Source organism: Alosa pseudoharengus, unplaced genomic scaffold (assembly GCF_046254945.1).
Source record: "Alosa pseudoharengus isolate Yale_2024_CS ecotype anadromous, Long Island Sound unplaced genomic scaffold, YU_APseudo_1.1 YU_APseudo_1.1_scf_1, whole genome shotgun sequence".
Taxonomy (NCBI): domain Eukaryota; kingdom Metazoa; phylum Chordata; class Actinopteri; order Clupeiformes; family Clupeidae; genus Alosa; species Alosa pseudoharengus.
The window spans coordinates 28546717-28562099 of record NW_027468564.1 but is presented as its reverse complement, the minus strand read 5'-3'; the positions used below and the strand labels follow the sequence as shown (position 1 = coordinate 28562099).

The 15383-nt window shown below is 40.4% G+C and overlaps 1 protein-coding gene across 2 annotated transcripts in view; it reads right to left on the bottom strand.

The window, feature by feature from the left end:
• The window catches only part of LOC143124509 (complement C3-like), a 73613-nt gene that overhangs the window by 23318 nt on the left and 34912 nt on the right, over positions 1–15383 (bottom strand). For both annotated transcript variants that reach the window (XM_076286103.1, XM_076286112.1), the window contains exons 16-24: positions 8514–8585; positions 8156–8350; positions 7894–8020; positions 7622–7710; positions 6352–6491; positions 5858–6070; positions 1682–1742; positions 1378–1464; positions 474–677 (exon numbers count right to left, since the gene is read on the bottom strand). In XM_076286103.1, the coding sequence (XP_076142218.1) occupies positions 474–677; positions 1378–1464; positions 1682–1742; positions 5858–6070; positions 6352–6491; positions 7622–7710; positions 7894–8020; positions 8156–8350; positions 8514–8585 (1188 nt within the window). The remainder of the gene's footprint in view (positions 1–473; positions 678–1377; positions 1465–1681; positions 1743–5857; positions 6071–6351; positions 6492–7621; positions 7711–7893; positions 8021–8155; positions 8351–8513; positions 8586–15383) is intronic.

Here is a 15383-nt window from a genome sequence, read left to right as displayed (position 1 = left end):
ATTTGATAGTGTGTGACTCACCCATGTTGATGTATTTGATAGTGTGTGACTCACCCATGTTAATGTATTTGATAGTGTGTAACTCACCCATGTTGATGTATTTGATAGTGTGTGACTAACTCATGGTAATGTATTTGATAGTGTGTGACTCACTCATGTTAATGTATTTGATAGTGTGTGACTCACTCATGTTAATGTATTTGATAGTGTGTGACTCACCCATGTTGATGTATTTGATAGTGTGTGACTCACCCATGTTAATGTATTTGATAGTGTGTAACTCACCCATGTTGATGTATTTGATAGTGTGTGACTCACCCATGTTGAGTGATAGTGTGTGACTCACCCATGTTAATGTATTTGAGAGTGTGTGACTCACCCATGTTGAGTGATAGTGTGTGACTCACCTATGTTGATGTATTTGATAGTGTGTGACTCACCCATGTTGATGTATTTGATAGTGTGTGACTCACCCATGTTAATGTATTTGATGGCCGTGTCTCTCTTCTCCAGACCCACATTCTCCCACTGGTTGGTGGTGTCCAGATAGTGGGTGGCAATGAGGGGTAGTGTCATGTAGATCATGTTCTGCTCTCCACAACCTCTGGGCTGCACGATGAGGGAACCCATTGAGTCTCCAGTGATGGCCTTCTCAATGGTCTGGCTGATCTGCTCCCCTGCGATGACACATACAAGTCATTTGGCGGTTGTTAGGTTACGGGGATGCTGGCGAGACACGCCGCTTCATCTGGCATCATGTTTTTTGTTTTGTTTTTATGTAATGTTCGTAATTTTATGTAATGTTCTGTTTTTTTTTGTTAAATGTTTTCACCCTTTATTTACGTTATTTTTAACCATTTTTGTGTTATTCTTGGTCCTTTTATTCCGGCTTATATCTAACATTAACATTAACTAACGTTAATGCTACCTTCTATTCCACTGGGCTGATGAGCTTGCCTTGACTAGCCGTCCCTCTTCCATGCGACGCTGCACCGGGTTTTGCGTCACAAACGCAAAAATAGGGCCCATAAAGTTAAGATTTGTAGTTGCCAATTCTAAACCTATACTTCACACATTCAGCACATATATTAGTTATATATATATATATTCCCACTATTGTCGAGTACCAGAGGGAGGGGTGTATTTTTAGGCTGTCAACAATCTTTCTCCAGTAGCAGCAAATGTCTGCAATCAAAAAAGTGTGTTTGCTAGCATTGTAGCTAGTTAGCTTTGCTAACATTGTGTCTTCATTGTCTACCTGACAAGCTGCATGAACAAAAGTACTTTACAACAATTTATAGTGTCACCAATCAAATTAAGACAGGCCCATTTGTTGTGCAGTAATTTTACTAGATTATTGTTGTTGTTGTCACTAACCTTGAACAGAGACGTAAGTATGGGCTGGTGTCCCCGGCACCTGCTTCTTTGGGAGTTGGCTCTGAACTTCCTCTTTTTGTTCCCCACCTTGTTTTCAGAGGTAGGGAAATACAAGACATATACAGAAATACATAGTGTGAGAAAGAGGAAGGAAAAAATACAGCAAAATATTAGCAAGGCAATTAACCCTGAGTAAATAATAATAATAATAATAATAATATTATTATTATTATTATTATTATTATTATTATTATTATTCCTTAATGTACATCAGGTACTTGTTAAGAGCTTAATTTCATCTCACCATGCTCTGTTGGGTTTAGGACAACTTTCTTCACTGGAACCTCAGTCCGCACACCTTCAGACTAGAAAAATGGTAAATTGTAACATCCATCCATCTACGGCCTACATCTATAAATCCATCTATTCATCCACCTGTCTGACTACTATCTTTTCATTAACCATTTTCTGGTATATACTTCTTTCTTTCTTTCTTTCTTTGATTCTATCAGCAGATTTATTGCCCATCCATTCATCTACTTGTCTGAATGCCATTCACTGATTAATATTTGTATGTATACTTCTTTCTTTACCGTATTTTCCAGACTATAAGTCGCATCAGTCAAAAAATGCTTCATGAACAGGAAAAAAACATATATAAGTCGCACCGGACTATAAGTCACATTTTTTTAGAAATGTATTTCTAAAATCCAAAACCAAAAACAGAGACTATGTAACTGGATTATTGAGGCCAAAAAGATGAAGACGAAGGAGTGAAGGCAGCCAAGAGGAGGGCAGGAATGTACTGTAGGCTAATTGCAAAGCAAAAGATTCACTGAAAGAAAATGCCATGTGGTAGACCAAAATGTATCTAAAATGTGGACAATGCAATCAAGCATTTTGGGCGATGTGGAGTCACAAGCTGGCAGCAGATTAAAAATGCTCATGAGAGAGAAAAAGATGCATTTTTAGACGTGACCAAAGCAAGCCAGGATAGGCCTATAGGCCCGACGGTAATTGTAAAGCAATTTACAAAAGATTCACTGAACAAAAATGCTGATATGATACATGAAAATTTAGCTAAAAATGTGGAGAATACAATGCAGTCAAGCATTTTGGACGATGTGGAGAGACAAGCCGGCAGCAGATTAAGTGCTCGAGAGAGAAAAAGATGCGGTTTTAAAAGGACGTGCAGACCGAAGCTGCAGCAAGCAGGTGATATTTAGAAATTTATTTCACAAAATCCAAGACTAAGAACAGATAGACTATGTAACTGTTACACATTGAGGCCCAAAATATTGAGAATTCTACAAGGAATGTTGAAGACAAAGGAGTGAATAGTGGCAAGAGGCAAGCCGAAGGCTGCTGACAAGGGCCCAATGCTATTGTTAAGCAATTTACAAAAGATTTACTGAACAAAAATGCTGATGTGGTACATGAAAATGCAGCTAAAAATGTGGAGAATGCAAAGCAATCAAGCATTTTAGACGATATATTGGCACAAGCTGGCAGCAGAACAAATGCTCGCTGGCCACCTCCGAAAGCGAGAGAAAAAAAGATGCGCATTTAACCAGGGCCTATTTCAGCGCGGGATTGCGGTATTGCGCATAAATTATTACTAAGTATTGAGCATACTAATAAAAGTCCCGCAACTCTAGCCATCAAAATGCACAAATGCCCACACATTTTACAGCCTGTCTGACGTTAATCTAATAATGGAGCGGCCTGAATGCGGGATTGACTGGATGGACCGACTCTGACTTCAATTGAACCCCATGCAGAGAGACACATGCGCGCGCAGGACCACTTTGGGGGTGCCTCTCTCTGTCTCTCTGTCTTATAGCCTATAGGTGCTTCTACATCAACCGCTATCGACAGGAAAGGAAAACAAACTAGCGATCAGGTCAGGAATTTTGCAAACACAGAAGCATGACAGCCTATAATGCAATTGCACATGGATGTGTTATCCATTTGAGGAATGTTAAAATCGATTGCGGACGTGAACAGACAGCTACAGACACAGAGCGCATACTGTAGTAGGCCTACTTTCACTTTCTGTGCATATTCACGTGAAAGATAATTAGTAGCAAAACAGCGATCAAATATTACATGGCAGTGAGTTTTGTTTTCAAATGTTTTCATGCATGTCTAGATAACGGGTGAGAAATGCTTAGGGGACAGACTATCGTAAGCCATGGTCCAAATAAAGGTGCTGTAGGCTACTTTGCCCAGCCATAATTTGAGGATTTACGAATTGTAGCCTATTGCGAGTAAGCTATAGGCCATCATTTCTTGCGTTTTATTGTGAGACGACCTATACTTTTCGTTTGGAGCGCCATACCGGTAGGCTATCAAAAGCAGAAGATGTTCAATTGAGATTTAATTTACATTTGGACTGTTTGATTATACTGCTAAATATCGGGACTGATGACCACTGAAATCTCTGGGGTAGGCTATTTAATGGTTCACTATTAAGTTTCATATATGAAAAAGTGTCGAGATTTCCATCCGCTTATTGCATAAGGCATCCGCTTTCATTCATTCATGGAACGTGTGCTGTGCTGCAAAGGAAACCTTATTCCGTAGCCTATCGTCAAAGATAACCTAAATTTAGTTAGGCCCTATTTTTAAAATTATGCATTATTTACTTTTTTATAAAATTCGTAGGCTGATGCCTGGCAGCAACAATTCACCCTTCGCTAAGCCACACCCGAAAACCACCACAGACCAATCGTGGCTTAGCAACCCGTCACTAGGCACGGGAGGTCTGACAAGCTTTTTTCGAGTTTTGCCATGTTAACCTGTGGATATTGAAGGCCTGTGGGTCATGAAGGGCACTTATTTGGATGTGTGGTGCCCTAACCCACGTAAAGACACAGTGAAATAACATGTTACACTATAGAAACATGATATAATTGGGAACAAATATTGTTCTAACTATAAAAAATGGCATATTGCATGATATTTCCATAACCGCGAGATACACGCTTCACGATAACGGCAAGAAGTTGTTAACAGACGTTCACCAAGATGTATAGCCCATCAGCAATCTATTTCAAATAACACCAATTTTAAGTACCATTCATGATATGTTGTCAAATATTGAAGTTGTACATAGCTTAAATGGTATGTTTCTTTCGTCCATGCCTGTTCCATTCATTCTGGCCAGGAGAGTCGAATTAAACAAAACGCACATTCGACTTCTGCTTAAAATGAATGGTTTTGTTCAGAGCTGAAATTCCAACTGTATTTGACAGAGGACATATGTAGGTTGCTAGTGACAAAATATTAACTTCCAGTGTGGTACGATGTCTTTGTAAATGACATTTCATTGAAAAGTCCCGGTTCTCCCCCTATGTAATAAACGTGCAGGGTGCTAAAGCTTGTCAGGCATAGCAACAGTAACTAAGGAGGGCGGGACTTAGCGAAGGGTGAATTGTGTTTAAATGTAGGTTATTGCTTCAGCCTCTAGCTCAGAAAGGGGCTGAGTGCAACAGGTAGCTTGATAACAAGGTGTTGGAGACTCATGGCACAATGACTTTGCAACAATTTTAAACCAGCCAACAATATAAATGATTAAGAAGATTGAAACAAAATTACTACTGGCTTTTATTTGTCGAATCTGAGGCCCGGCTATAAATAGAATCCCGGCCATAATTTGAGGATTTAAGTATGCACGTGTGTTTCAGGCATAGCACAAGCACTAATCTCTGACTGAAAGTTCAAAGGACTTGTGCATTTGAGAGCGCTCTCTCTCGAGGCTGTAGACGGTAATGTTTCATGTAGGGTTCATGTCAGTTAATATAAATGAACATTTAAAAACATGTTCAATTATATATTTTTTTTCATATATAAGTCGCACCTGACTATAAGTCGCAGGACCTGCCAAACTATGAAAAAAAGTGTGACTTAAAGTCCGGAAAATACGGTATTTCTTTCTTTCTTTCCAGAGGCACTCTTCACAAACAGTAGATCCATCTATCCAACTGACTCGGCATGTATCGTTCCCTGTTTTCTTTGGGCCAATCCCAAAGTGAGCCCTGACGACTAAGGACCCATAGACTTAATTGATCTCAGGTGCTAAGTGATTGAGTGTGTGAGACCATATGGGCTCAGATAGGTATAAATGGGATTGGGACAACACTTCACGATGTTTAATAACAAAGACGTTGCTGACACGTGCACCATACACGTGTGTCGTACTGTTGTTTACCTTTGAAATGTCTGGATTTCCCTATGGTGTCCGTGGTAAATGTCACAACGCTTTGAACTATGGGTAATTCCCTTTGGTGAAGTCTGCACCGATGCATTCTCATGGAAATGGCTCGGTAAGTGTGTACTCAATCCCTCACGCCCTTTGAAATGCGACATTGGGAGATCCCTTACGAAATTCGCTACAACGCGCACCAAAGTCTGTGAGTGCTTGAGTCCGGACTTTGGGATTGGCCCTTTGTTTGTTTGTTTACAGTGACACACTCACCACCACCAGCAGGTCCTTCTTGACGCCATCTGAGAGAATTGAGTCGAACACAGCGGCCTTCACTTCGATGGTGTGCTTGCCCAGCTGCATGGGGATTATGACGAAGGGAATTGCTCGTGATGTCATGCCGTCCATCTCAATAGTAGTGCGGTGCTTGCCCTTCTTGGTGGCCACACTGCAAACGTCATCGGTCTCCAATAGCTCCACACGCACCTAAGCAAATAGAGAGATTGATTGCCCATTTTTGTTTCTGTGCCCATTTTTGTTGCGGCATCGTTTAACCCATCAAAGGATTTCACTTCATGAAACAATGTGTGTTGCTTCGGAATATTAGCACAGATAAAAGTTTAACATAATAGGGGGAGAAAGAAAAACAGTTTTGAGTCATACAGACAATATTTCCATACGGTTAATGGCATGTAAAATATTATAGAACTGTAGTGTGTAGCAATGAAGTTCAACTGTGCTTTCAGTCTCGAAAGGTACAACCTTACCTTGATTTCATAGTCATTGTAGTTGTAGAGGATGGCTTTGATTTCAATCTGCTCGTTACGTACAGCAGAGTAGGGCAGCTTCAGGTCAATGAAGAAGTCCTTCATTACAATCATTTCATAGGGGTCTGCCACACAGATACCTGTGGAAACAAGGGTGGCGTATGCTCAAAGACGACCAAGATGAGAGGAAAGGTTGGCTAACACCTTCACACAGAAGGAGTTGTGTACATTTTGAAAAGGAGATCTGTGCATTCTAAGGCCCTATCCACACGTAGCCGGGTATTTTTAAAAACGGATTTGGTTCCTCCTTCGTATTTGAAAATACACATTAAAAAAAAAAAAAATTTCCAGATACACGGCTACATATAAACACTGGCTAATATGAGTTGTATAAGTTCTGGGGAAAAAAAGAGTTCCTTAAAGGGGAACTATGCAGTTTGTTTAGCTTATTTTACCTTAAAGGGGACTTGGCAACTATTTCAACATAATAAACCCGTTTAGAAATCATATAGATGGTTAAATGACCTATTCCGGTGAAAATAGTGACTTTCCCCACTGCCCCTAGCATCCCCAGGCAGAAAGCAAACCTTGAAACATTGAGACTACCGTCCCGGAAAGAGAAGTGAGAAACAAGAAACTCATTTTAAATCGTGTTTCTTACTTTGTAACATCCACATTGTTCTGCCGAACTTATGCTAACCATTTCGCTAGCTTGTAAACAAATCCATGTGCTTTATCGTTACCTTTTTCCACAGTTTGAAAAAGCATAATGCAAAATTTATCCAGCAGAGGGGGAAATATAGCTAATCCTTCCAAGTTTCCCTTTAACTTCACAGCTTCGGAGTCATTGGAATGGTTATACGAGTTTTATATGAGTTCTGGGGAGAATGGTGGCCGCCTCACTTCCCCCTAGTGTCTGTGAGCAGAAAAACCACCCTTGCAACTTTGGGCCGGCAGCCTCGTGATGGGAGTTTGTCAGACATTTGTCATGGCAGAGCCAGCGAAAAGAAGCAGAAAGCGAGTTGTCGGAGGAACAGGGAAAGAGGAAATGGCAGACTGACTGATTGAGGAGTGTCATAAAATAGATACTCTGAAGCTGTAGGGGGAGCTCTGCAGAAAAACCTGCGACCAAAAAGTGAGAAAACAGCGAAGAAATTGCCAAAACTGCATAGACTCTCTTTAAGTTCTCAGAAGGAGCTCTATGAGTTCTAAAGTAGAGGTTTTTTTAAGTTCTGTGGACCTCTGTGAGAGAGTGAGGTTGCTGACCTACCATGAGTTTTTGAAATGCTAATGGCTGTGACCTGCCAGCTGGTGATGGAGTCCTTTAGGAAACTCTTCTTCGTCATGGAGGTGGTGGTGCTGACAATGGCAAAGACGACAAATGCATCATCCATGTATTATTTTTGTTTTATAATAATAATAATAATAATATATTTTATTTTTCTCAGATCATAATGGCAGAGTAATGTTCAATATTCAAATAAAGACAGAGAACTAACTTAATGACAAAAATAGGGCTTCTCACTCGGTCCTCTCTCTCACCAGTGTTTGTTACTTGCGGGGCATTCAGGAAGGTCCTCATCATCCTCCCAGAGCCAGCTTTCTGGAAACTGGGAGCGGGAGACAATGTCCTCCGAGTCTGTGTAGTAGGCATCATCATCTGCTTCACCTGTGTAGAAAAAGAACACAATTAGCTCTCAGCTGAATTGAGCAATAACACAAATGAACATTATCCGTAGACATTGTAAAAAGCCCTTGTCTTGAATCTAGGACCTTCCTGAACAAGTTCTGAAGAGGTTCTTACTGCGAGCAAGGATAAGTTGTTCGTCTTTGGATTCTTTCTTCTGACTGGACATCTCCTTGCAGCAGTGCAGGAAAGCCTGGACACACTTGTCTCCGTCTGTGATATATTCGGCACGACGTTCGCATGTGAAGCCCAAGATGTTTTCCTTCATTCCATCCACACAGCACTCTCGCTCTGTGCTGGTGTATTTCGCAGCTGAGGTAAAACAAAGATATAAAAATAGCTTAAAACTGGAGACAGAGGAGAAAGAGACAAAGAACTCATGCCAAACAGATCTGTCAAACTTACTCAGAAAGTAACTCAAATGTATACTTTGCCTGAACATCTAGCTGGTGGTTGTGGTTGCATCTGAACTTACTTAGAGAGTTGTGCAGGTCCTGAATGGTGATGGCTCTGCGTCTCCTCTTGGCTGGCTTTGGGCATGTAGGTTCTGAGAACAAGAGAGAAACTCGTAAATTTATTGAGCCCGTAGTGTTGGTGTTGATCATACCTTTTTGGACCATGTAAACAGCTAAGTGTTAGTAGACTTAGCTAAAGGAGTTAAAGGAGAAATCCTGCGATTTTTCACATAGATATCCATTTCTCAAGGTCACCGAGTACTGTCGGTACGGAAAGAAAATGAAAACAATCGGTTTTACCTAGCTTGAGTTGCTGCAGCCAGGAAGCTACAGCGCTACACTCTGGTGGCATGAACATGGGCGCTTTAGGGGCAGCCGTAACCTACTCGTTAGCACTTCGGACCTGTAACCGGAGGGTTGCCGGTTCGAACCCCGACCAGTAGGCACGGCTGAAGTGCCCTTGAGCAAGGCACCTAACCCCTCACTGCTCCCCGAGCGCCGCTGTTGATGCAGGCAGCTCACTGCGCCGGGATTAGTGTGTGCTTCACCTCACTGTGTATACACTGTGTGCTGTGTGTGTTTCACTAATTCACGGATTGGGATAAATGCAGAGACCAAATTTCCCTCACGGGATCAAAAGAGTATACTTTTACTTATACTCATGAACATGTCCCCAGATTGTAGCAGTATCTGCCTTGAAGCTCTAGCTGTACATACACACAGTCGCCGACTTGAGCTGCAACTGTACGTAGCCTACACACCGCCGCCGACTTGAGCTTCCAAAGATTCAGGAAGTCATTCATTTTCAATGGAAGCCAGCTTCTCTCAGCTGCCAGAAGTGGCAAATCCGTCGGCGTCGCGTTTTGGGCGTCTTGAGCGACTTGGGCGTCAAGCAGAAAGTTGAAAGTCAGTCAACTTTATGGTAATGAGCTATGACGCGGTTCAGCGACCAACGACCAGCAACCAATCGAATAGAATAAAGTATTAAAGGTCCAGTATGTAGGAAATAATGGAAAGTAAACTGTAACCATTCCAAAAATGATCACCATATGTTGTCAGAGAGTGAGGAAACACAATGAATTGAAGTAATGGCTTATTTGACAACATTACTCTAACCCGTGAAACCCTGTAAAACCCATGAAAAAAAATCAGTTACGGGGCGGAATCTCTTGGAATTTTCGTTTATGTTTTGAACGATTAATTCTAGAATAGCGTATTAATAATGGGCTAGAGCGTCCTCCTGTTTGGGTTGCCAAATTAGCAAAGGCCAACTGTCAACAGCTGTCAGTTGTAGTCATGAACGCCTACAAGAGGCAGGCAAATTTCCAAAATTAAAACAAGAAACAAATTAAGTGGACATCGGAGGAGCTTCCTGAGATGGTGACGTCTTCGTCAAACTAAGAATATCAAGTCTGACACAGACCTGGCCATATTTCTCCACAACAGGTAGCCTATGCTAAACTTCATCTGCATCGCTAACTTAAGCTAAATATGTTACGTTGGTTAGAGAGGTATTTTTTGTTTTCACTGTTTCCGTAATGTGTAGCTGGGTCATGGTTGGAGAAACGTTAAAGCAGCTGCAGGTCAACTAACGTTAGCTAAGTCTTCATTACATCTGGCAACCCAGAAGAGGCTCGCGTCTGGTAGTCTTGAGAACGTTCACCAGTGTTTTGATTTTGGCCTACAGAACGTTCGTTAACAATCCTACAAATCGCACCTTTAAGATAGAACATGATCGAACGTAAAATGCTGTCACGTCAGAGCGGCCAAAGTGTCCAAAGCTTCCCTATACTTTTTTTACAAGCGTCCTTGACAGGGAAGCTCAAGTCGGCGGCGGTGTGTACGTACAGCAAAAGATACAGAAAGTCATTCATTTTCAATGGAAGCCGACTTCTCTCAGCTGCAAGATGCGGCAAATCCATCAGCGGTGCGTTTTGGGCGTCTTGATCGACCAGAGCGTCAAGCAGAAAGTAACGTAGAATTCTGCCACGTCAGAGCTGACAAAGCATCAAAAGCTTCCCCGTACCTTGACAGGGCGGCCAGGAAGGAGGAATGGCGGCATCTGGAGGAAAGGAGCGTAGACGTTTGTCTGTTGATCGTGAGCTACAGGCGGTTGGCAACAACTGGACTGTGAATGGTCAGAGGTCAGGAAATGACGGATCAGGAAGTGAGGATGGGGAGATGGATTTTGGACGCGGGAGTTTGGATGAGTGGAAAGTAATCAATAGGAAACGGAAAACTAAAGATAGAGACGAATCAGATTATAGTGACATTGATAAAGAAATAAAAACGGTGAAAAGGAGTGAAGATGAGTTCAAGGTGTTTATCAAATTGTTACAAGAGGGGACTACTTTTAACGAGTGGAGTCCAATCCAACTAACCAAAAGTCTGCATAAAGACATTGGGGAGGTAAGGAGCGCTAAACAATTGAGGAATGGTTCTTTACTGGTTATATGTAAAAGTGATGAACAACAACAGAAAGCAATAAAGACAAATAAACTAAATGGACAGCGAGTGAAGTGTTCAATGGCATATGACAAAAACTTTGTTAGGGGTGTGATCTCTGGGATTCCTCTAAGTGAGTCAGTGGATTCAGTGAAAGAAGGAATACAAAATGTTAAAGTAAGGGAAGCAAAGCGACTTAAAACAAGAAGGAATGGAGTTATATGTGACAGTCTAGCAGTACTGTTAACTTTTGACGAAGCTAAACTCCCAGGAAAAGTCTTGATTGGTTACATGAGCTATGATGTCAAGGTTTACATTCCTCCACCACTGCGGTGTTTTAAATGTCAAAGATATGGGCATGTAGCGGCGATATGCAAGGGCAAACAAAGATGTAGCAAATGTAGTGGTGAACATGAATATGGAAAGTGTGAAGAAGGGGCAAAACTAAAATGTTGCAACTGTGGAGGAGAACATAGTGCAGCATATGGAGGTTGTGAGGCTAACAAAAGAATGCAGGAGGTACAGCGAATTAAAGTAGTCCAAGGGGTTTCCTATGCAGAGGCAACTAAGAAAGTCCCAAGAGGTGTAGGTGTACCGGTAGAAACAATAAAGGATGGGACTAAAGATGTAAAGGAATGTGTAAAGTGTGATCAACTAAAAGAAGATACGTTGATTGTGAGTAAAGGTGATTTTGTGCTCTTCATGGCTGAGATAATCAATTGCTCAGCACAGACCACTAGTAGAACTGAAAGAATTAAAATAATTGTAAAGTCAGCTGAAAAATACCTGGATGCAAAGGGAATGCCTTGGGAAAGAGTAAGAGATATTCTTAATGATGAAACACAACAATCACAGTCATGGAGTGGGCCTGCATAATGGTTTTAATTATACTTCAGTGGAATGCTAGGAGTTTAATTGCAAACGGCCAAGAATTCAAAAGCTATGTTGAAAATTTACAAGAGAAACCTAATATTATTTGTATACAAGAAACCTGGCTAGTGCCTAGGTTGGATTTTGTAATAAAGGGGTATGACTCTATAAGAAGGGATAGGGAAATAGGTAAAGGAGGAGGAGTTGTAATTTTTATACAAAGGGGACTTCAGTATAGAGAGGTAAAGAGGGGGAATGACTTGGAATACATTGCTACAGAAGTATGGACAAATGAAGATAATGTGACAATTATAAACTTTTATAACCCATGTAGACAAGTGGAGATAAGGCAACTGGAGGATATTTGGAAGGATTTGTCAGGGAAAATGATCTGGTGTGGGGATTTTAATGCACATAGTACATTATGGGGAGAGAGGGATGATGGGAATGGAAATGTAGTCGAAGAATTTATGGAAGAGAAAGAGTTAGTATGTTTGAATGATGGATCTGGGACTAGAATAGATGTGGCAAGGGGTACAGAGTCAGCAATAGATCTAACTATTGTCACAAAAACCATTGCAGATAGATGTGACTGGGAGGTAGTGAGGGAAAGCACAGTAGGAAGTGATCATTATCCTATTAGAATTCAGATAGGAGTGGAATTAAGAATTGAACATGACATAAGAGAAGAGAGATGGATTTTAGGAAAAGCAGATTGGGGTAAGTATAGAGAAGTAAGTGATGAATTGTTACTATCTATTGATAAAAATCAGGATATTGAGGAATTGTGTAATGAAATTGGCAGTGGAATAATTGTTGCAGCAGGAGTATCAATCCCAAAAACTAAGCCTAAGACGTTAACTAAAATAGTGCCATGGTGGTCTACAGAATGTAAGGAAGCAATTAAAGGTAGAAATAGAGCGTTTAAAAAGTTAAAAAGAACACATAATTTTCAGAATTTAGTTCAATATAAAAGATCTCAGGCAATAGTTAGGAAAACAATAAGACAAGCTAAAAAAGATCATTGGAAAAAGTTCTGTGACTCTATTGGTCGAACTACTCCAGTGGAGAGAGTTTGGAATATGATTAAAAAAATGAAAGGGAATGGAAGGGAATATGGATACCCAGTGTTGGTTGAGGGGCAAAGAACGATCACCAATAATAAGGAAAAAGCAGAGGTTATGGCTAAAACATTAGCCAAGGTGCACAGCTCAGGGAATTTAAATCAAGAAGAAAAAGAGGTAGAGAAGTTACAATTGAAAAATATCGCAATGTGTTTGACATTGAGGATAGCGAAGAAGGGGTATTGGATGTGTTATTTACGAAATCTGAACTCAATAAGGCATTAAGTAAATTAGGTAAGTCATCTCCAGGGATGGATAAAATCTGCTATTCCATGTTGGAGAACTTAAGTGATAAGGGGAAGGAAGTTTTGTTAAGTCTATATAATAAAGTATGGATAGATGGCTGTATTCCTAGAACATGGAAGGAGTCTATAATTATTCCTATTAGGAAACCTGGGAAAGATCCTAAAATAGCAATTAACTATAGACCTATTGCATTAACATCCCAGATGGGAAAAACTATGGAAAGGATGATTAATGACAGGCTTACATATTGGGTTGAAACGAAAGGATTAATGAGTCATTATCAAAGTGGATTCAGGAAAGGTAGAGGCACCATGGATCCCATTGTATGCCTTGAAGATACAATAAGGAAGGCTCAAGTGAACAAAGAAAATGTAGTGGCAGTGTTTTTTGACATTGAGAAGGCATATGATATGTTGTGGAAAGAAGGTATACTGATAAAGGTTAAAATATTGGGAATAAAGGGACGGATGTTCCAATGGATTAAAGGGTTTTTGTCTAATAGAACAATTCAAATTAAAATAAATGGAGAATTAAGTGAGCAATACAGTGTGGAAAATGGTGTCCCACAAGGAAGTATTGTTAGTCCACTATTATTTTCAATAATGATTGATGGTATTTTTAAAGACATACAAAATTCAGTTGGGGTGGCATTGTTTGCAGATGATGGAGCAATGTGGAAAAAAGGAAGAAATATAGATTTTGTGGTGGGTAAGATGCAACAGGCAGTGAACAGAGTCCAAGAATGGGCCCTTCAATGGGGGTTTAGGATCTCAATAGATAAAACAAAGACTTTATTCTTCTCTAGGAAGAAAATAAATGTAGATGTTAAAATCAAATTATCTGGGGCAGATTTAGAAAGAGTGGAATTCTTCAAATATTTAGGAATGTGGTTTGACAAACGATTAACTTGGACAATGCATATAAAAAAAAATATTGAGAAATGCAAGAAAGTGTTGAATGTGATGAGGTGTCTGCGTGGAGTTGAATGGGGAGCAAGTAGACCTGCTTTAAAAGCCATTTATACAGGGCTGATGAGATCTGTATTTGACTATGGGTGTGTAGTGTATGGGTCTGCTGCTAAAACATCACTTAAGAAACTAGATGTAATTCAGAACCAAGGTTTGAAGCTATGCTGTGGGGCAATTAAGACCACGCCAGTGGCAGCAGTCCAGGTAGAGATGGGAGAGATGCCTCTCTATCTTAGAAGAGACCAGCTGTCTCTTGTGTATTGGACAAATCTAAGGGGTCATAGTGAAAAACACATGAGTCAATCAGTCTTATGGCAGTGTCAAGAGAGAGAGAGTTACCTTATTAAAAGTTTTGGTTGGACAATAAAACAAAAGGTAATAAATATGGGAATCAGTGCTCTTGAAATAAGCCCTACAGTGGCATATCCTGTTGTTCCTCCTTGGCTGATGTCAGAGGTTCCAGTAGACTTGGGCTTATTAGAGGAAAAGAAGGATGTTGAAGTGGATCATTACAGGGTCCAGAGTTACATTGCGAGCAAATATAAAGAAGCAGTCATTTTATATACTGATGCATCTAAGCAGACTGATAAGAAAATGGGAGTTGCTTATGTTATCCCTCAATTAAACATTGAATCTGGAAAGAGAGTCAATGATGACTTAGCTGTATACACAGCAGAAATTATAGGAATATGGATGGCCTTATTGTGGGTAGAGAGCAATAGACCTAAGCAAGCTGTGATTGCGTCAGACTCTAGCTCAGCTTTAATAAGCCTTAAACGATGTCACTCTGAGTCTAGACAGGACATAGTATATGAAGTAATGCAATTAGCCAACAATCTGCTTAAGTCTGGTATTAGTACTACATTTATATGGGTACCAGCTCATATAGGTGTAGGAGGTAATGAATTAGCAGATAAATGTGCAAAGAAAGCAGCAGGGAAGTCTGACATAGAGTTGAATATTAAATACAGCAAAGCTGAAGTCAAAAGTATAATCAAAGCTAAAATAAATGAAAAATGGCAATTTGTATGGGATAACGAACAGTCTGGAAGACACCTGCATAGTATTCAAGGAAAGGTGGGGAGGAGCAGGAATACATGCAGAAGCAAGCAAGAAGAAGATGTGGTGTCCAGAATGAGGCTAGGACATACAGGATTAAACAGAACATTAGTTACCATGAAAAAGCATGTTGATGGAATGTGTGAATATTGTAATAGTCAAGAGACCATAGAGCATG